We start from the raw sequence: 23271 nt of genomic DNA, 5'->3' as shown, positions 1-23271 counted from the left end.
ACTTAAAGTTTCTACCTGTGTGAAAATTTTTACTGGTTTTACTGCTGTTCTTCATATGTATAGGAAGTCTCTCTCAAATCACTAAAATATTTCTTTTTAAATTGTGTAATCACTCTCTCTTATTGAAGTGCTGTTCACAATTAGCCATTTTTTTATGGCTGAAGAATACAGTGCACCTTCCCCAAAATTACAGCAATTACTCTTTGGGTACAGAATTAATTTTCTGAGAATTTACAAATAATACTGTTCAGGTAGAGTTAAAATTAAATGTCATCTCATTTAAAAGACGATCTGACCACTGTTTCTTCCTGCTCCTGAACACAAGCCAGATAGCTGTTACTGGCTGTTAAGGCATGCATCCTCCTTCCCTTCAACGCCCTCCACCAATTGGTCTTTTAATCACCATCACCTCTGCCACAAGGGCATTTTTTTTTCTCAAACTAAGTTTCCAATTACCAATATCAAGCCTTGCAGAAGGACTCCCCTAACCTTCTTTTGCTTCCTATCCTGCACAGTATTCATAAGGAACTGTTCAATTTCACCCCAATCTGATAAGGAGTGTTGAGGAAATCCAGAAGTGCCTCCATTTTGACAGACCCACCCACCCAGGGCTCCTTGGACCTCAGAGTGGAGCAACCTGGCCAGCGGATAATTCCAATTCATGGCCATGAGTTTACAGATTATATCCACTAATAGTAGAACCTTATTAATCAAGGAAGGTGCATATAATATTTAGATGAACTATAATACAGATAACCATTGATACAATGGGTTAACAAGTACCTTTTGAATACTTCATGACTACATATGGCATTTCAGTCATTATCCAGTGTAGCCTTTTATGAGTGCAACATTGTTACAGCTCCTCACCCCAGGAGTCCCATTTGCCCATGCTACAGCCCATAAAGTTCATCCAGTGGGCAGCTTGACTGACATCTTTAAACTGTCACCAACCTACTCTCCTCCCAGCCATGTCTCGAATGGCAGTATAGCCTACCCCAAGGGTATAAGCGAAGCTGTGGATTAACTTCCTCTCCAGTTCCTTCTTTCCACTGCATGGCCTGAGTCGGAAGACTCTTCTCTCACCAAAGCTGCTTCAGTCTTCTTATCTGTGTACATATATTGTAAATGGTTCTTAGTGTTTATAGTTGTTAGTGCTTTCCTAGTAGACTTTTTAAGTTGTATAGAGCATTTTTTCCCTGCCTTGGGGACTCTCCATGTTTTCTCCCCTTGGAAGAAGGACTGTGCACAGAGTTCCAAGGCTTAAGAACTGTCTCCCCTGCTCCTTCTTGGTCAGCAGTGACCACCAATGCTGCCTTTACTGCCTTAGAGAGGCTCATGTTTCTGCCACGTGCAGCATCTGCCACTCCTTCCCACCCCAAACTTGAGAAGGACGAGAGCTTCAACAGAGGAAGCACCTCATGGAAAAAGCCATGAGACTCCAATCAGATCTAGACCAGGAGGACCCCCCACATCACGTACACAGTCCTCAGTCTGCAAGCAGTGCCCCTCCAAGCATGAGCTCTCAAGCTTTTCATGAGAGTGTGGGGCACTCTCACAAATGCAGGACCAGATCCCCTTCTAGATCTGATCCCAAAAGAAGAGATCCCTCTCTGACTCCCTCCAAATCAGCTGAGTCCTCATGCTTGGGCCCTAAAGACTTGGATCCGCCTAAATTTTTTGATCAGAAGGCTAAGGCAGGATCCATATCAATCTCCGAGAACTACGGGCAGTACGAAGGGCCTGCAGTGCTTTCCTCCCACTTACATGGTCCTGCCACGTCTGAATAATTTCAGACAATATGACGACTGTCTTCTATATAAACAAACAGGGAGGAGCAAAATCCTTCTGTATAGAGGTGGTCCACTTATGGAACTGGTGTATCTGGAATTACTCCACCCTTTTAGTGATGTACCTCCTTCATGCACAAAACTCTCTGGCAGACAATTTCAGCAGACACATCTCCATAGACCACAAATGGGTAATTCAAATTCATTTTCATTGCACCTGTCGGGCAGGTGTCAGCAGTCTTACTGAATAGTTAGAACTGGGTTGAGGGCATCAGGGACCAAGGGTTAGAGCCAGGAGCTGGGAAGGGAATGCGGGGCTGGAGCAGGATAGGATCAGGGCTGGAGAAAGATAATAGCAGGCAGAGGCAAGAGTGGTCAAAGCTGAGGGCAAAAGCATTGAGTAGTTGGTGACCAGATGCTGCTGATCTTAAAAGCAGGCTTGCTGGCTCTCTTCAGCCAATCAAACGGCAATCCTATCACAACTCAGTTGAGCTCATTAATCAGCCTAGAGGCTGGCCTAGCTAATCCTCAGGCTCAGCTGCAGTTGCTCGATCCTGATAGCACTCAGGTGGCCCAGGCAATTCTGGTTTCTGAACCTCCTGCAGATGTTCACCAGTCCTCCCATCAGCATCTAGCCCTTCCCAGATCTGCTGAATCAGGAGAATGGTGGGATCAGATTGTCTGGGTTCTCATATCTCTACATCACAGCCTGGTATTGGGATAAGCATCAGACCTACACTGTTCATTTTCGGAGTCCAGTCGGACTGTTCTCAACCACAGCAGAAAAGACTCCACCAGAAAATGTTATCTAGCTTAATCAAGGCATTTCTCTTACTGAGCACAACAACATCTCTTCTCTCCAGAGACTGTGCAGGTATCTCTGGTATGGACTGCCTCCTCACTCTCAAGACAATCAGGTCTTTCTACTGGCTTGCAGTGAGTCCACTTAGCAGCAATCGGTGCCTTTCACCCTCTGGAGGAGGACTATATTGTGTTTTTATTTACCAGCTTACAACCAGACTCCTAAAGGGCCTCACTAGGACCTTCCCAGCAGTAATGAAGCCCACATACCAATGGGACCTCAATCTTGTATTCTCAGTACTTAGATTGTCCTTTGTACTGTTAGCTGCATGGTCAGTGTCCCACCTCTCTATGAAGATCACCTTTCTTGTTGCCATCGTGTCACAGGAGGGTGAGTGAGCTGGGAACTCTCATAGCTGATCTTCAATACACCATGTTTCATAAGGAAAAGGTTTCCTTTTGCCTCCACCTGAAAGTCATCCCTAAGGTAATCACCAAGTTTCATGTGAATTTGCCTACCAATATTCTTCAAAACCTCGTGATTTCAGTGAGAAGAGACTTCATTCCCTTGACCTCTGAGGAGCTTTTAACAGTTTACCTGCAAAGAATGAAATTAATTAGGAAGTTGTCTAGACTATTTGTCACTATAGCGAGTGATGGGGGCAAGCATTATGTGCTCAAAGACTCTAGGTGGATCTCTGGCTGTATCATCCTTTGGTATCAGTTAGCACATTTTCCTTCTCCAGACACCGTGAGATTCCATTCTAGAGCACAGGCAACTTCATTAGCATCTCTTCAGGAAGTACTTGTATTGGACATTTGTAAGGTAGCCTTTGTGTTCCATCCAGAACTCTATGAAGTATTACACTTTAGTCCAAGCCTCTTCTGCAGATGTAGTCATTGGGGCAATAGTATTATACATCTATACTGCTGCATTCTTGTACCCCCTCCTAGTTGAATACTGCTTAGCAGTCACCCACATGTGCAATACACATAGGGACCAGCACTCAAGAAGAAAGAAGGTTACTTACCTGTCTTTGAGGAGGGTCTTCGAGATGTGTAGTCCATATCTATATTCCACTACTCATCCTCCTTCCCCTCTGCTTGGGATTATATCTGAGTTCACGGTAGAGAAGAAACTGGGGAGGTGGTCGAGCCGCACCTTCCCTTGTAACCTCGGTACTGAGCATGAGGAACATCAGGGCACAGATGCAGACCAACGGGCACTACCTGCAAATTCTCCTTTCTCATGCACATAGAGAGCATCCATACCATGTGTGGAGTACAGATAGGGACGACACACTCAAAGAAACTCCAATTATAGGTAAGTAATTTTCCATTCAATAGTACAACAGTACTTCCAGAATTTTGCCATATCCATTCTTAAAACAAAAGCTGCAAAAATCAGCTGAACTTTTTGACGCCTTAAGAGTGAGTAAAGTGATTCATTTGATCTGCTAAGAGTGACAGAAGTGATACATGACATTACCATATTGTATATCTTTCCTTAAAAAGAAATTTCAAGGTAAATTTGCCATTTTAAAGTTTCTAAACTATTTCCTACCTCGTTTTGTTAAAAATATGTAATCAGATATTTTAGACAAATTGAGAAAGAGATGCAGTTACTATAAATCTTTTTATTTTTAACTAAAGTTGCAATAAAGTCCTCTTTTGTGATGTTTCTGATGTACTAATATCTGCTTTCTAAATGTACTAAGTTAAAAATATGTATATAATTGGGATAATTTTGCTTTCTTCCATTTAAAGCAAAGTATATTCTAGTTGTTGCTTACATTTATTTCTTTACAGGTTGATGGACTTAACTCCCTTCATTCTGTCAAATCCAGCACAAACCGGTTCACTAAAACAAGTCAGGGAAGAAGTTGGAATACCGGTAATGGATCCCCTGATGCAATCTGTTTCTCTGTGGACAAACCTGGTGTAGTTGTTGTAGGGTTTTCTGTTTATGGAGGAGGAGGAATTCATGAATATGAGCTGGAGGTGTTAGTTGATGATGTAAGTATTGCACTGTAAAAACAAACAAACAAAAATAATATATGTTAAAGTAGGACATGTATATTTTTACTCTCCAAGATATCAGTGCACCAATACAGTATGTTATGAACTTATATTAGTATTAATATTAGTAGCATTATTCAAAATAAAATCTTTAAACTCTTTGGATTTAATAAATACAAGTATAGCACTAAAGAGAGAAGCTGTGGTAAAGAGAGGTCATATCCTTTCAGCTGAGTTTTATCAGTATATAGATAAGTTGTTTCCCACCTCGAGGGTTGGGAATGCCAGCCTATTCAGAGATGGGAAGTGTGGCGGAGGGAAATCTGAAACAGAATCGAAGTGAGAGTAAAGTTGTTTCCCTTCCTCCTTGCAAATGTGCAGCTTTAACTATGAGTAAAGCAGCAGTTGGCTTCTGAAACGTGCCCTCCATCTTTCCCTGCTTTCTCAATTAACCCTAATATAACCATACTCGGAAGAAGCTCACGTGTGCGTAATTGTGAGTCAGGTATTCCCTGAGAGAGAGAGGGTGGTTTTTTGATTGCAATGATGCATTGGGACTCAGAAGTTTTGAGTTAATTCTCATCTGTGACATAGACTTCCTTTGTGACCTTGGGAAGTCACTTACAGCTTTATCCAAAGCCCACTGAAATAAATGGAAGTCCTACTGTATATTTCAATAGGCTTTGGATCAGGCTCTTAATCTCTCTGTGACTAATAACACCATCTATAAATGAGGGGTAATATTTCCTTTCACCCTTTGGTTTAGATTCTTAGATGTTCAGGTCAGGGCTTGTCTCTTACCATGTGTTTGTACTAGCTTATTGCAGAATGGGTCCCTGATATGTTATGGCCTCAAGGTGTTACTGTACTACAAAAAATTAATCAGTAAATTACCCCAAGTTTTTGTTCTTTGCTCTTGTGGCACTCATCTCAGGTGCAAAAGCACATGTATTCATATATTCATGTATGTATTTGGGGGAGGGATAGCTCAGTGGTTTGAGCATTGGCCTGCTAAACCCAGAGTTGTGAGTTCAATCCTTGAGGGAGTCATTTAGGGATCTGGGGCAAAAAATGGGGGATTGGTACTGCTTTGAGCAGGGGGTTGGACTAGATGACCACCTGAGGTCCCTTCCAACCCAGACATTCTATGATTCTATGTATTCTGGTCTCTGAATTTGTCCTTAGAAATCAGTTCCTACTCCATATGGCATGTAGCTTTCTGGTGAGTGAGAGAAGGGAGGAAAACACCTAGGAGAGTTTGGGGTTCTGTAGGACAGGAGAAACCAGAGGGAACCCCCAGAAGAAGGGAAACAAAAAATGGGGGATGGGGATAGAGGAGGAAATCTTTTTGAAAGCAATATATACAGATAAGAAAAAACAAAAGAGGAGGTAAAATAGCATAGACAGAAAATTGACCAAAAAAAGGCAAAAATATACGAGAGTCTGGTGTGAGGTTTGGTAGATGGAGAGATCACATTGGTAGATGCGCAGGTGAACGAGCCTCTGATAGTGTGGCACCATCATAGGGCCTAATCACATCAACCATGCCATCAGAGGCATGTTCACCTGTGCATTTACCAATGTGATATATGCCATCATGTGCCAACAATGCCCCAACATTGGTCAGACTGGACAGTCTCTACGTAAAAGAATAAATGGACACAAATCAGACGTCAAGAATTATAATGTTCTCTGACTGGTTTTTGAACACTTCAGTCTCTTTGGTCACTCGATTACAGACCTAAAAGTGCAATTCTTCAACAAAAAAACTTCAAAAACAGACTCCAACGAGAGACTGCTGAATTGGAATTAATTTGCAAACTGGATACAATTAACTTAGGCTTGAATAAAGACTGGGAGTGGATGTGTCATTACACAAAGTTTATTTCCCCTCCTACCGTTCTTGTAAAGTGCTGGAAATGGCCCACCTTGATTATCACTACAAAAGGTCCCCCCCCCCCCCACCCGCCCCGCTCTCCTGCTGGTAATAGCTCACCTTTCCTGGTCATTCTTGTTACAGTCTGTATGGTAACATCCATTGTTTTATGTTCTCCGTGTATATAAAGTCTCCCCACTTTTTTTCCCACTGTATGCATCCGATGAAGTGAGCCGTAGCTCACGAAAGCTTATGCTCTAATAAATTTGTTAGTGTCGAAGGTGCCACAAGTACTCGTTTTCTCTTTACTTTTTATGAGGAGAGCCTTAGGTTACATCTACATTACAAACTGCAGCAGTACGACTATGGAGCTGCAGCAGCACTGTGGTGTATACCCTTGCTACAGTGACAGAGAGGGTTTTTCTGTCACTGTAGTAAATCCACCCCCTTTAAAGGCAGTAGCCAGGTGAATGGAGGAATTGTTCTACTGACCTAGCTGCATCTACAGTGGAGATTAGGTTGACCTAACTAAATCGCACAGGGTGTGACATTTTTCATATCCCTAAGTGACATAGCTAGGTTTACCTAAGTTTTTGGTGTAAATGAGCTATTTATTTGCTGAAGGGTTTTCAACTCTTTAAAAACAGTGGTATTTGTGGTACACAGAGTTCTGACATAGTGCAATCTCTGTGCAGGAAAATGTAACTTTGAAAGTATTATTATTAGAATAAGTGCATAAGCTGAATAAATGGTTACATTTTATACAAATTAAAAATTGATTTTATATTTCCTCAAACTAGAGTGATCATGCTGGAGATTCAACTCATTCCCATAGATGGACATCCTTAGAGTTAGTTAAAGGAACATACACCACAGATGATTCCCCCAATGACATATCTGAAATTAGACTTGACAAAGTTGTGCCTCTGAAGGTAAATAAAAGGAAAAGCTGTGTAATTCCCCATTTATTGTCAGTAAATGCTATGGATTTTTTATTTAAAAAAATTAAATATTAGACTTAAATTTGTGTTGAAAAATAGCTGTGGTTCTGTTTCTTTTATAGATGTGACAAGTACATGCTTCATTTAAATTTATATTGTTTTGTTGAGAAGTAAAAAACACAACATATCTAGAAAAAACTGTCATTTCATTAGCTGCACAATAAGTGTCAAGTTCAAATCTAAAATGAATGAAATTTTATTTTTGAGTGTCAGTGTTCAATAGAATATAACTTGTATACTAATTAAAATATAAAAAATATTTTTAGATGCACAACATTTTTGCACATATATATATAGGCAACTAATTTTGCGGAGTTTCTAGTCAATGGGGTACGTTATCTTTTAGTTATTTTTTAAAAAAACAGAAATAATACAGTTTACATCACTGTGAACAAAAACTTCGAGGGCAGACACTTCTGACTTTTACTAGATGCCACACTTTTTTCTACTTAAGGGAATACTCTAAAAATAAAATTGAATTGAAAGTTAGTGTGTGTAAAATACTTTTCAGCCGTGTACTGTTTTTAATATAATTGAATCAAATTATATTAAGTAGAAATGTGCTTTCAACATGAATACTACAAACTATTATGAAACAAATTTTGTGTACCAGTCTAATGTTTGCTGTTTCTGGCTTTTGTTTTGAAGGAAAATGTGAAATATGCAGTCCGTCTGAGGAACTATGGAAGCCGCACTGCCAATGGAGATGGAGGAATGACCACAATCCAGTGTCCAGATGGTGTGACATTTACGTTCAGTACATGTAGTCTGAGCAGTAATGGTACAAACCAAACACGAGGACAAATTCCACAGATTCTTTATTACAGGTCTGTGAGCTCTCATGCTTGATTAAAAAAAATTTTTCATAAAAACTTAACATAAATCCATTTATGAGAATTCACAGGAACTAACAAATCTAAGTTAATTTTGTAGAGATAGCAGCTTTGGTTAGAACAGTGTCTTGCTCTTCCAACTCAATTATGTTGTCTTTAGCTTTATTTTATTGAAAACAGTTGGCTTTCTGGATCATGATCTGTCCTTCTCACCCAGGACATTTGGGTTGTGCCTCTCTGCCATCAAATCTTGGAGGCAGTTTAGACTTGTCCATGAGGGTCTGGTGCAAGGCTATACTTCTTCTGATCTCACTTCAGATTCTGAGCTCCAATCTGGCAAACTTTGTGGTAATTTAACTCTCCTGCTTTGTCCATTGTTATCCTGACTTTTAAAGCCAGATTTTGGAGCATCAGTAAGTGACATTTGTTCTTCCCTCTATCTTTCATGCAGGTTACACATTTTGAGGGGGATCATTCCTGGAATGGGATCACCCCCTGAGAACTATTCCTCTATCTTGTACTTCCCCCACCCCTCAAAGAATCAGATTGTATATAGAAATGAGTCTGTTTATACAACTTCTGCCTCATTTGATTTAGAAGTTGAAAGGTGTGTAGAGAATGAGGCAGGGAACTACAGGAAGAGAAAGTGGTTACGTCCATTGAATGCCACCCAAGAGAAGGCTCTGCCACAGACTTCTGTGTTACACTGGGAGAGTCACTAAAATTAAATTTTTTGCAGGTGGCTACTAACTCTGTTTCTCATTTTCTGGGTGGCCAACTTCAGACACCTAGGGCCTGATTTTGACAACATGTCAATATAGGAATTGTTGTCATTCCCGCTGTGATAAAGAAATAGTTTAAGTTCTCTGCATCAGAATTAGGACTCCTGTGAGATAGTTGATGGGTCTGCACTTTCAGGGAGTAAAGGGAGAAGCTGAGGATAAGAACAGTGTATCAAAGCTAAATAATTTCTTTCTGTTATTGTTCACTACAGAATATACTGGGGAGATACCTAGTCCAGACATAAAAAAGAAGAGGAGGACTTGTGGCACCTTAGAGACTAACAGATTTATTTGAGCATAAGCTTTCGTGAGCTACAGCTCACTTCATCAGATGCATTCAGTGGAAAATACAGTGGGGAGACATGTTTTCTTACCAATTAATAAAAATGACATACTGTCGGCGATCGAAATTGTGGTAGAGGTGGTTCTGGAACAAACTGATAAATAAAATAGCAACAAGTCTCCAGGAACAGATATTTATCCAAGATTTCGAAGGATCTGAGCATGAAGAAACTAAGCTGCCAACAAAATGATATAGTTCTATTAAAGATCAGCTACTACACTGAGAGATTGGAGGGTAGTAAATGCATCTAATTTTTAAATGTTAGTAAGTGATGTTACATAAGAATGTCCATACTGGCTCAGCCCAGTGATCCATCTAGCCCAGTATCCTGTCTTCTGACAGTGGCCATTCCAGGTGCTTCAGAGGGAATAAACAGAACAGGTAATTTTCAAGTGATCCTGTTGTCCACTTCCAGCTTCTAGCAGTCAGAGGCTAGGGACATCCAGAGCATGGGGTTGCATCCCTGACCATCTTGGCTAATAGCCATTGTTGAACCTCTTCTCCATGAACTTACCTAGTTCTTTTGTGACTCCTGTTATAGTTATGAATATGTTGAACAGCACTGGTCCCAGTACAGATCAATGTAGGACACCACTATTTACCTCTCTCCATTCTGAAAACTGACCATTTATTCCTACCCTTTGTTTCTTGTCTTTTAACCAGTTACTGACACATGAGGGGACCTTCCCTCTTATCCCATGACTGCTTACTTTGCTTAAGAGCCTTTGGTGAGGGACCTTGTTAAAGGCTTTCTCAAAGTCCAAGTACATTATATCCACTGTATCATCCTTGTCCACGCATTTGTTGACCTCCTCAAAAAATTCTAATTGGGAATTCTGCTAGATTGGCTTGATTGCCCTTTATATAAGCCATGTTGACTCATATTGGTAATTTAAAAATTGAGCCTTATTTCCGTACTATATAAATTGGTTGAAACAAAATTATTTAATACCTAACTGAATATTATATTATATGATATAGGGACAAAACAACACAGCTTCTGTAAACAAATGGAATAATTAAACCTATTCCTAGACAGTGAGTTTTAAATTAACTGTACCACTTAAGAAAAAGGACCCAGACACTGTGGAAAACTCAATGAAAACATGTTTTCTCTTCAGTGTTCTGTGCCAGATCAGACTCTAGTTTGGTTCCTCCTTTCAAGCAGATGGAGACAGTGCATATAGAAGTCTTTCTGGCTTATAAGCTCAGTTGTTCCTGTCTACAGCAAGTGATGAGTTCAGTACTTCACTGACTGTTACAAAGGACTGAAGAGAAAATAAGGGTCAGGGACCTCAAAAAACATGATGGGACTGTGTGGCTGTCCTAGGCTATACTCAGGGACTTATTGAAAACATTTGTTTTGCCTTTCTCAGCTTGCGGTCTGTTTGTTGAAGATTTCTGACTCTTGGATGATCAGGCCTAGGAAAGAATAGGCAAAATAGAGGACAAGATGTTGTCTACCAGAGACCCCTTAACAGCTAGGAAATCCAAGGAGAGCACAGGACAAGGGAGCATCCCTCTCACAAAAGCCACAGGTAGTGCTCTACTGAGCTAGTCAGTGAAAACAGTGGGAGTGTGGGGAATTCTGGCATATCTCACCCTGGATCCAGGGACTAGGGATAGGTGAATTCCCCGTTCAAGAATCAGACTACCTTTCTAGTTATAGTAGTAACCCTTGCCTCTCAGGGGTAGACTGCCTACACTCCTCTGTCCTAGCAGCATTTTTCTCTTGGTCAACCCACCCCTCACAAGAAAGGTTTCAGTCTGCCTACAATGGAGACAGCCCAGCAGCTGCACTTTGCTAACAGTCGCAGGGTGTCCAACTCAGACTCTGACTTCAGATTTAAGCTCTAACTTCAAAGGCTACAAATTGAAGTGAGACTAACCTAAGAAAAAGAGGGAGCATGGAACTTCTGTCCCTCAGGTATAGACGTCTCCCAAAGCCATCTTGGATGCACTGTAGTAAAATTCTAAGCATGTATTCAAGGACCATTGTTTCTGGTCCAAGACTGAGGTCCATAAAATCTTTGGGATGCACTTTTAACTGCCTTCTGCAGTCAAAATGACTTGAAGGTGGTGGCTAGAAAGCAGGAACCTGCAGAAGAGTTACCCCTGATGGTTGAGTCTACGGGTGGGAGCCTGTCAGGGAAGGAAGCCTATCTTTGAAATGTGGTAGCTCGGGTTAAATGGTTAAGTACCAGTTAGGTACAGACAGGCAACATGATCTTTGTTTGGTACATAAATTCTCAAGAAGTCCAAGAAGCAAGGACACAGCTAAGGAGGTGTTGAACTTGCTTTTGATGTGGGCAGAAAAAGAATAGAAAGATTGATCAGTTGGCACTGTTTGTAGAAAACTGAAAAATAGCATAGAAGGCTGTAACATCTCAGTATGCAGACATGGTAAATGTGGCAGCAGAGCCTCAGTTCTGGGATGCATTGACAGCACATCTCCTAATACATGGTTCCATTGTCAATGACTACAGAAAAAGATATGGTGATTTCAGTTTTGATGATCTGTCTGGAACAATGTACCACAGTACATCATGTGTTGGTTTGGCAAGTATTCTCTACTTGGTGTGACAATTGAAGGATTTACTCCAATACTATAGTCCCCAGTGTTCTGGATATTTTTGGGGGTGGTCTGGATTTAGGAATAAGTTCCAGTTCACTGAAAATCCACTTGGCGGTAATTGTAATGTTACAGGATCCTTTAGATAAAATGCCATTAAGGGCATGTTCTGGTCATATGTTTCCATAAGACTCTGAAGAATCTGAGGCTGCTTTTCAGGTCACCAGTTACACTATGGAACTAGACTTGGTCCTGAACACGCTTGCCAAACTACCATTTGAGCCATTACAAAGAATTTTCTGTGGCCACTCTCACTTAAACTCCTGTCCTTGGTTGCCAAAAGTTCAGCCTCTTTCATTGTGTTACATCAGGAGGAGGAAGTGCTTAGGACAGTGCCAGAAATTTGGCTGAAGGGTCTCTTTATTTTAACCCCAAATATAAATATTCCTCCTTTGTGTCCTAATCCAAGGAACAGTAAGGAACCAAGATTGTACTATTAGTTTGTGTTTGATCAGAACATTAAGAAGGTCCCAAGAGAACTCAGAAGTTCAGGGGGTCAAGCGGGCTTTCCTTCATGGAAAAAAGAATTTAAGAAGGGAAAAAGCAACGGCCAAATCTACCCTGTCTTATTGGATAAAATAACTCCCCAGTGAGGGTTACATCAGTAGCAGGAAGGAAGTCCCGGAATCACTCAAGAACTGCTTGTCAGAATTATTGGCATAAACATCTTTGCCGGTGTGAAGAAGTCACTTGGACATCACTCCATGCCTTTTTCAAACACTATTGTGTTGAAGAAGAGGCCCAGGCCTCTTCCAATGCAGTATTCAGAAGGAGCATCATATGTGGTGCATTGTGGGATGCTAGTCCCACGTAATGGACTAGACTGATACTTTGGAAAATCTCAAGTGTTTTGGGCTAGCATAGAGAGTCCAGGAGAGAATGGGACATTTTCCTTATCCGATGACTTCTCTTTGCGTTTATGACAGTTGAGACCCTCCCCCTGTTCAGAGTCTGGATATAGTTTCAGTTTGGGTTTAAAATAGTGTGTGTTTAAAAATATCATATGACAGCTTTCAAAGTGTCTACTGAGCTGTCTAGCACCTTATGTGCATGACTGGAAAGGTTTTGTGTACTGCTCAATTAATTCATAGGGAGACACTATGTCCTAGCATAATCTTTTTCAAAGAAAAAAGTTATCTTGTAGGAAAATTTGCCCATCCAGGGCTGTTCATCATAAAATTATTCCATCAGTTAAGAGGGAAAGACATTTCCTAAGGAAGTGCTATCACTAAAATTTCCATTATAGAAGTTTTGTACATTCCTGTAGTGAATCTGATAGAATCTTTTGTTGGATTAGATGGACAATTGACCTAGTCCAGTATAGCAGTTAGGATGTTTCTGTGGTAGAAGATTTGAAGAAAGCATCTAAATAGAGGAATATATTTCAACTTTGATATACATTTTCTCTTCAAATCAAAATAAATTGATTTGGAAAAGTTTTTATGTAACTGTCACTTTCAGTATTTCTTCCATGGTCTCTCACTACATGCAGTATTATTTATTTTGTTCATTTTTGTGCTGTTTCTTTATAAATGAATTGATTATCTTTGTGCAATTTAAAATAAGCCTCTGTCAAGATTTGCTTTAAATGTCAAGTGTATGTAATCATATCCTTTAAAGGTAAAATTTGATATTATGAACTCACTTTAACTTAATCCGCTATCCAGGAGTGAGTATGATGGAGATCTACAGTCACAGCTTTTAAGTAAAGCTAATGAAGAAGATAAAAACTGTAGCAGAGCTATTTCTGTTGTGAGTGCTGTGGTACGAGCTGCCAAAGACCTGTTACACAGGGCTCTTGCTGTAGATGGTAAGACTTTTTTTCTAATTGAAACTTAGTTTTATTCTTTGTCAACACGAATTAATGGTAGAGAGATCAGTGTCTCTACAGTATAGATAGTATTAACATAAAATTCTTCCCCCTCCTGCCCTCCAGGAATATTCATCTACTGTCAACGGTGCTGGAGCCTTCCCAAAAGTGCGGGGCCTCCCCCCCAAGACCCTTTCCACAGCCAAGCCAGGACAGGGTTGGGGAGCCCACCCACTTCGCTCCCAGGGAGTGGGGGGCCGAAAGCAGCCCTCTGCCCGCCCCCTGGAGCTCCTGCCTAGGACAAGTGGAGGGATCCGTTCCCTGCAGCTGCCAGCACTGCTCTCCCCGACCCAACTCCGTCTGGGGGAACTGCAGAGCCACAGCCCTGCCATGATAAGAGCCAGGCAGGCAGCTGTAGGGAACTGCGGCAGACCCTCAACTGAGGCTGCGCAGCCCATGTCCCTGTTCGCTGGGTCCCCTGCCTAGAGCAGGTTGAGGTTCTGCTGTGGTTCCCCACAGCTGCCCAGGCTTTCCGGCTGGGCTCCACGCTGGCCTGGTTGGAGGGTGGGGCCTCACATGGAAGAGAAGGGGAAGGGGGCAAGGTCTGCCCCAGTGAAAAATGGATGGGCCATGACCCACACTTTCAAAAAGTGGGAGGGCTCTGATCCCTTCCCACCCTCCCCTCGTTCTGGTGCCACTGTCTACTGTATACATTACAGCATGCTTTTAATTACCGTGTTTATCAGCAAAACTGTTGAAGATAATGTATTTGAGCATTTTCACAATAAATCCCCATTTTTAGGAGGTTATCATTTGGTCTTAAATAATTAGTGTTGTTTGGGCTGCTACTTCAGAATAAGGATTAATTGACTCTAAAATATTAGACCATGTTTTAAAAATTTGTTGTAGATTTTATTTTTGAATTTAACAGTTTTTATACCTTTAATAGTAATATTTGACAGAATACTTTATTTCTGCTCTAACAAATGAAGCTTTTTATAAAGTGAATGTTTTAAATGGGGATTTTACCTTAAAATGAATTTTGCAGGCTCTTAAGTTGACTCTGAAACAGGGTGTGCTTTATGATGAAAATAATTTATACTGAAAATGCATCAGTGTAAACATAAGTTTTTACTCTATAAACCATTACTATACAGTTGGCAAAACAGAAGAATTTAATTTTGTCAGAGCTATAATACATTCATTATAAAGAATGATATCTAAGTATTGTAATTATCTTTGTTTAGCTGAAGACATTCCAGAATTGCTCAGCTCTTCCAGTCTGTTTTCAATGCTGCTTCCCCTTATAATAGCCTACATAGGACCAGTAGCTGCAGCTATTCCCAAGGTATGTTCTTCAGTAGCCTGTAGAGATGATTTTTAAAATGCTGTATAAGAGATGGCTGTGGTCTGAAAGGCACTTTTGTGTTTGTGTATACTTGTGAATTCCTGATTCACCTTTGAACACTTGACACATTAAAGGCTGCCTCAGAAGTGTTAGGGTTTTTCAGCCATGGTAACAAGAATTGCCTATAGGCACTTTCTCTACCCTTACCTTTCTCTACTGTTGTCTCAGAATATTACTTATGATCTAAAAGACCAATTTATAGCAATGTTTTCATAGCCACTTTTTCATAGATTCATAGAAATGTAGTGCTGGAAGGGACCTCAAGAAGTCAGTAAATCCAGCCCCCTGTGCTGAGGCAGGACCAACTAAATAAACCTAGACCATCTCTGACAAGTGTTTGTTCATCCTTTTCTTAAAAACCTCCATTGATGGGGATTCCACAGCTTCCCTTGGAAGCTTATTCCAGAGCTTAACTACCCTTATAGTTAGAAAGGTTTTCCTCATATCTACCCTAAATCTGCCTTGCTGCAGATTAGGCCCATTACTTCTTGTCCTACCTTCAGGGTCCCCCTCAGTCTCAAAATTAAACATGTCCAGCTTTTTTAACCTCACTTTGTACCCCAACCCCAGTTCATTCGCTAACTCAGCATTTAGATTCGTCGTCGTCTTCTCCTTCTTCTCTAACAGCATTTTCCAGCTGCCTCCCCTTCTGAAGTCATCCAAGCCCCTTCCCCAGCTTGAGCTACTCTCCAATGAGCTGTTCCCTTCCCAGGTCAGCATTCCATGCTGCTGCATCACAGCTGCAGGCCCTAATAGCATGTCAATAACTCAAACCTGCAGCAGGTGCTAGTGCTCTGGTCATGGTTACTACACAGTGAACAATTGATAACTACTCTCTGACTACGATAGTTCATCCAGTTCTGCATGCACCTTATAGTAATTTCATCTAGACCGCATTTCCCTAGTTTGCTTACGAGAGTGTTATGTGGGACTATGTCAAAAGCCTTACTGAAATCAAGATATATCACGTCTGTTGCTTCTCCCAGTCAACTAGGCCAGTAACCCTGTCAAAGAAAGAAGTTATGATTGGTTTGGCATGATTTGTTCTTGACAAATCCCTGTTTGCTATTCCTTATAGCAGGTTTCAGAGTAGCAGCCGTGTTAGTCTGTATTCTCAAAAAGAAAAGGAGTACTTGTGGCACCTTAGAGACTCACCAATTTATTTGAGCATAAGCTTTCGTGAGCTACAGCTCACTTCATCGGGTGCGTTCAGTGGAAAATACAGTAAGGAGATTTATATACACACACAACATGAAAAAATGGGTGGTGTTATACACACTGTAAGGAGAGTGATCACTTAAGATGAGCTATTACCAGCAGGAGAGCAGGGGCATTATGCTCTAGGTCAGCGGTTCTCAAACTGTGGGTTGCAACCCCATTCTAATAGGGTCCCCAGAGCTGGCTTAGACTTTATGTGGCCCGGGAGCAAAGCCCGAGGGCTTCAGCCCTCGGCATCGGGACTCAGGTTACAGGTCCCCTGGCTGGGGCTGAAGCCCTTGGGCTTTAGCTTTGGCTCCCCTTCCACAGGGTGGCTTGGGCTGGCTCAGGCTTCGGTCCCCACTCCTGGGGTCGTGTAGTAATTTTTATTGTCCAAAGGAGGTCACAGTGCAGTGAAGTTTGAGAACCCCTGCTCTAGGTGCTTACAAATGGATTGTTTAATAATTAATAAATAATCTTTCCAGGTGTTGGAAGATAGGCTGACTGGTCTGTAATTCTCCAGGTCCTCTTTGTTCCCCCTTTTTAAAAATAGGTACTATGTTTGCCTTTCTCCAGTTCTCTGGGACAGACCGTAACTGTCCTCCATGAGTTCTCAAAGATAATTGCTAATGGTTCCAAGATTTTCAGCTAGTTCTTTAAGTACCCTATGATAAATTTCATCAGGACCTGACTACTTGAATACTCTTTTTAATTTCTGCTGTTATAACATCTTCAGTCCACATGGCTGTAACTTGCAGCCTCAAAACTAATTTTACCAAAAAATAACAAAAGATTCTTTAAGATGGATGCTTTCCATCTTCTGCAGTCCATTGGTCACCCCAAAGTAACAAAAATGAGGCTTATTGATAGAATTTGATATTTCGTCATTCACAAATTAAGCAATAGCCTCATGGGATTTAATTGTTTGCTTTAAAATGTTAACATTGCTGTGATTCTGGATCTTGAAATGGGATTTCTTTGTTTTAAAGAGAGACTTTCCGTTTTTTTCGTGTGAAAATAACTTTGTTTCTGGCTGGGTGAAATCTGTGCCCCTCTTTAGAAAATTCATATGTGAGGGTGGTTCTCTATTCATCCATTTGAGGGGGGGTTCTTCCCCAGTTTGGTAACTTTTGTGGCCTATGTTGATGATTGATCATCTGCATATTGCTGTGAATGGACGTTGCACTATAGTTCGGAAGGTCAATGGCAGAGGTGGATGGCCCTTCTCTGAAGTGGGCTTAAAATCTAGAAACATAGGTTTAAAGTTAATTTTACATTGTTTATAGATATGTTAAACCCAGTTGGAGGAGAGGGACATATTTCATGTTTAATTATGCTCAATGGCAGGGATACAAATTCAAGACTTTTTATGCCCCTAAATTTACAATAGTTAATGTCTGTAGGAGGTTTGCATAGGGATCATGGGGAAAATACAGCATTTATGTAGTAACTAAACTTTTATTTACTATTTATTCAGTGTCTTATTTTCTAAGGCTGTCAATTAATCGCAGTTAACATAAACGATTAACTCAAAACAAATTAACTCGATTAAAAATTATTTGCGGTTAATCACACTGTTAATAATAGAATACCAGTTGAAATTTATTATAAATATTTTTGGATGTTTTTCTACATTTTCAAATATACTGATTTCAATTACAACAGAGTACAAAGTGTACAGTGCTCACTTCATATTATCATTTTTATTACAAATGTTTGCACTGTAAAAAAGATAAAAGAAATCACCTCATACAAGTACTGTTGTGCGATCTCTTTATAGTGAAAGTGCAATATAAGAAATGTGGATTTTTTTTTTTTACAAACTGTACTCAAAAACAAAGCAATGTAAAACTTTAGAGCCTACAAGTCCACTCAGTCCTACTTCTTGTTCAGCCAATCACTAAGACAAACAAATTAGTTTACATTTATGGGAGATAATGTAATAATGCCTGCTTCTGATTTATAGTGTCATCTGAAAGTGAGAACAGGTGTTTGCATGGCACTCTTGTAGCCCGTGTTGCAAGGTAACTATGTGTCAGATATGCTAAACATTTGTGTGCCCCTTCGTGCTTTGGCTACCATTCCAGAGGACATGCTTCCATGCTGATGCTGCTCATTAAAAAAATAATGCATCAATTAAATTTGTGACTGAACTGCTTGGGAGAGAATTGTATGTCTCCTGCTCTGTGGTTTTGCCCGCATTCTACCATGTATTTCGTGTTATGGCTGTCTCGGATGATGGCCCAGTACATGTAAATCAATTTAAGAACACTTTCACCACAGATTTGACAAAACGCAAAGAAGGTACCAATGTGCTATTTCTAAAGATAGCTACAGCACTTGACCCAAGGTTTAAGAATCTGAAGTGCCTTCTAAAATCTGAGTGGGATGAGGTGTGGAACATGCTGTCAGAAATCGTAAAAGAGCAACGCTGATGCAGAAACTACAGAACCTGAACCACCAAAAAAGAAAATCAACCTTCTGTTGGTGGCATCTGACTCGATGATGAAAATGAATGTGCATCTGTCTGCATGCTTTGGGATCATTATCAAGCAGAGCCCATCATCAGCATGGAAGCATGTCCTCTGGAATGGTGGCCAAAGCACGAAGGGGAGGAGGGTGTGGTTTTTTCTTTGTTTTTTTTTTAAAGTAAACCAAATTACATGACTGAACATTGATAGTGTTAATGTTGAGACTATTCAAAACAAGTACTATAGAGAACTATAGGCTTTTTGACTTTTTTCTTCCCAATATCATATAATATGTTATCTTCTACTGTGTCATACTGCAGGTTGCTGTTGAAGTCTTTGGCCTAGTACAGCAGTTACTTCCCTCTGTAGCTGTTTTGAATCAGAAGTATGCCCCTCCTTCCTTTAATCCCAATCAGTCTACAGACAGCACCACAGGAAACCAACCTGAACAAGGGCTCTCAGCTGGTACTACCTCTAATCACTATGCTGTCATAGAAAGTGAACACCCTTATAAACCAGCTTGTGTTACCCACTATAAGGTAAGGACCATTTCTGTGTCTGTATGCAATTTTTAATACATATCATAAATTCAAATTATGCATAGATTTTTTAAGAACATCTCTAAAGTTGTTACCTAGTTTGTCTCTATGCTGCGAGTATACAGCGTTTGCACTGTTGTTTGATTTTATATATATGAATCTCATGCTATAATGAGTTATGTACTTGTTCTGAGGCAACTGATGCAAAGCTGTACATAACCTAAGTCTTTTAGTTAAATTCTCATTTTGTATACACATTTTTAACAGTTGCTATACTCAGTTTCCTGATGTTTTCTCTGTTGTAACATACTATCTGATTTATTTTCTGTTCAGCAGTGACGGTCTTTTTGGATGGTTTCTTTAACAGTGTAAAGTTTTATTTCTTGTTATGAATCAAAATAAACAAAGGATAGTTTAATATATGTCACATTTTCAAAGTTTAAAGGAACAGCGCTAGATAGTTGTGTAATGCTGTGCTTTGACTGAAGCACCTTCCTTGTGAGCTCCCGGCAAACTCCTGCCTATTCATGAACCTAATAAATAATACCCCACAAGTTTGTTCTCCTAGAGAAAGATATTCCAAATGCATATCCCCAACATTCTTATTGAGTGCTAAAATGTACTCTTATGAAATTTGATATCAGAGCTTTGAGTGTAAGTATAGTTAGCTCTAGGCAAGGGGAGACCCCCGATGCTGTAGCACCACCAGTTTGTTTTGTTGGCCAGGAGATCTGGCAGTTGAAATTATTCGTGAAGTCTCCTCGAATCTGACCACTATGTAGGATGCAGAATTCTCAAGAGGTTAAGTCCTGCCTGTAGTTTTCAATAAATCATATTCATTTCTAGAGTTGATGCGTTTCATAGTGAAGTCAAAACTGTGAAGCAGAAGGTTGCAAGTACTGAATCAATACGAGCTGCAATTCATTCATATCTGCTGCTCTTGAAAATAAGGAGCTCTATTTAGAGAGCAAGGCAGCTGATGCAGAAAATAGAAATAATCACCTGAGCTTTAACCTCTCTGGGCTTCCTAAAGGAGTTGAGTTTCTGACCCTGTAATATTTTCTCCATACATGGAACCCCCGAAGTTCCAGACAACATACAAAGAAATCTCTTAATTAGTATGAGTTAAAATTAATATAAAAGGGTTCATTTAAGAAACTTAGCACACTGTCAGATCTTTTTTGTCTCCGATGATCTCAATAACATTTTAGCGTACTCCTTCAAACATTGCCAATAGATGATTTATTAGGTTACATTTCAGGAAATGATACTGAAATTAAACTAACTTATTAGTAATTGTTATAATTGGTTGAGTTGCTTCTGATGTTACAACAGCCCCATTTAAGATCAACCTAATCATCAGCTTTCCTCTCCAGTTAATTTGCGTGCTTAATTCTGTTGATTGAAATGACTCAGTGATGAGGAATTCTGTACATGTGTAAAGAGTTCCTTGGTAGAATACTAGGTCCTCAGCGCTCGCTTGTCTTGAAGTTCTGTAGCTACATGCTGACATACTAAGGGTCTGATTCACCAGTATGCTTCAGTTACTTTGTACTGTTTTAGGAGAGCACAAAACAGCCAAAGCATACCACTGAATCTGTCCTTAAAAGTTAATACTCAAAAAGTTATCTAAGATTGATACTATATATGTTCAACTCTGGTGGCATTCTCTTTGGGTCTCTTATATATGAAACTGATAATTGAAAAATAAATCCTGGACAAAAACCATTTAAACCATTTAATATTGACCGTGCCGATCAGTAGTTTTAAGGGGAAAAAAACATTCTGTGGATATTGTAATTATTCCAAGGCAAACATTACAAACCCGAGAAATTTGGACTTTAAGGTTAAGATGAAAAGAAATCCAAAGAACAAGGCATGGAATTGCATAGGTAAGGCACTCACATGAAGTAAACTGTAGGTAAGGCCATCACATAAAGTAAAGATTAGCCTGATTTTTAAAGAGATTACTCTGAGACAAAAAACATTAAATCCATTAATCATAATTGTGTGGTTATTGCATGGAATATTGCATGGTAAAGCAGGAATAAGTGGCAGAGGGACTTAAAATGATGACAAGAAGCTTATGCTTGATTTGGTTGAGAATGGGGGAGCCATTAGAGCAATGCAAAAAGAAGGGGGAAATGGTCTGGAAAATGGGCGACTAAGATGAATCTGTGTACAAAAGATTGTTCTCGTGCCTCCTTCTTTTGGATTTCTTTTCAAGGATGATTGGAATCTAATAAGGAGAACCGAAATTGCAGACTAGTTTCTCACAGTCCCCAGAAGTCAGTCATTTGCTTCAATTGTTTTAGATAAAAATAACCTGTGTTTTTTTGAGTACTTATCTACGTGTGTGTCATTTCTGGTGCGCATGTGCCAGAGATTGGAATATGTTAGCCAGTGGTGTCCGTTGGGCCATGCCTGTTCCTTTCATGCCTTTTAGCACCCTCTCTCCCCCCAAGAACATAAAGGGGGTGGCACAACCAGCCAACTCTCATTTCCTTTTTACTGCCTGTGGCTGAGACACGGCGCTGACTTAGCAGTTTTTGGTCTTTTGTACTTCTGCTCCCACTTTTCTCAATTTATTGTAAATAGCTGTCCTTAGGATAGGATAGTTTTAATGTAGTTTAAGACAGTTGACAGGAATCTTATTGTGTCTTAGTGTAGGATTTAGTTCAGGCAAGTACTTTTCATTCAGCCAGTACCAGGAGTCAGCCTTAGAGATGGTCAAAAATCTCTTGGCTTCAAATATTGTTCATTGTATGAGGCAGCTCTACCCCCAACCATAGACATTCTACATGCTTATTTTGCCCTGGGGACGAGCACATTAAAGACAAATGTACTTTGTAATGTACTAGTAACGAACTGCTGAATCCAAGGAGGCAAGATTTAAAACTTATCTCCTGGATAAATTCATGAGACCTGCCTCTGGTCCAGAGAGGCAGGATCCATCTGGTTTGGAGTAATCTTCAGTTAGAATGCTTCTGTTACGTCCTCATCTTCCAGGACTATCTCTGTCCCTGTGAGGCATTTTCTTGCGGCTTCCATGGCTGCTCCTTCCTCACATGTTGAGAGAGGTAAACCCCTGCTCAACTTCTCTAAGGAGCATACGAGTGGGTCTCCCACTAAAAGTTTTTTGGGAGTACAAAAAAAAAAGGGGACAAATCTCTCTGTTTCTGCTAATAAAAACACTTCAGGGCTGCGTCATAGTGCCCAAAAGGACTTAATTGTTGCTCACTGCCTTGGTACCACCCCAGGGCCTTCTCATACTAGTAGGCATCACTTACAGTTCAGCACCAGTAGTTATGGTATCAACTATATAGGCATTGTTGAATTTGGTACTGACCTTTTCAGCTTTTGTTTTGGCACTGATGCAATTGGTACTGATGTTTTTTATATCAGAGATTTGACTCTGTCCTTTTGCTTTCTTTGTCCATATTGGGTTTATCTCCAGCACCATCTAAAAGGCTCCAGCACAACATAATTCTCAGATCCCAATCAAGTCTGCTGCTCCATTTGAGGGAGATCACTCCTTTCTCTTTTCTGCTGTGGACATAAGTGGGGGTGGTTCCACCCTCCAACGGTCCCTTTTTTATGACCCATATATTTCAGACGGGCGTCCCAAGGATGGGGATCAGGGTAGCTTAGGGAAGGACCCCCTGCCTGCTATATCCGCCTCCCACTCTTTATCCCTATATATCCTCCTCCTGGCCTTATTGGGCACTGTGGTCTGTTTAGCACTCTAGAAGACAGTAATCTACCTGAA

At 40.3% G+C, this 23271-nt stretch overlaps 1 protein-coding gene across 26 annotated transcripts in view; it reads left to right on the top strand.

The window, feature by feature from the left end:
* The window catches only part of MYCBP2 (MYC binding protein 2), a 418792-nt gene that overhangs the window by 205033 nt on the left and 190488 nt on the right, over nt 1-23271 (top strand). For all 26 annotated transcript variants that reach the window (XM_043534235.1, XM_043534264.1, XM_043534248.1 and 23 more), the window contains 6 exons: nt 4401-4607; nt 7287-7418; nt 8136-8314; nt 13745-13887; nt 15135-15235; nt 19284-19502. In XM_043534235.1, the coding sequence (XP_043390170.1) occupies nt 4401-4607; nt 7287-7418; nt 8136-8314; nt 13745-13887; nt 15135-15235; nt 19284-19502 (981 nt within the window). The remainder of the gene's footprint in view (nt 1-4400; nt 4608-7286; nt 7419-8135; nt 8315-13744; nt 13888-15134; nt 15236-19283; nt 19503-23271) is intronic.

The sequence above is a fragment of the Chelonia mydas genome, chromosome 1 (assembly GCF_015237465.2).
Source record: "Chelonia mydas isolate rCheMyd1 chromosome 1, rCheMyd1.pri.v2, whole genome shotgun sequence".
In the NCBI taxonomy this organism is placed as follows: domain Eukaryota; kingdom Metazoa; phylum Chordata; order Testudines; family Cheloniidae; genus Chelonia; species Chelonia mydas.
This window is presented reverse-complemented; position numbering and strand designations above follow the sequence as displayed.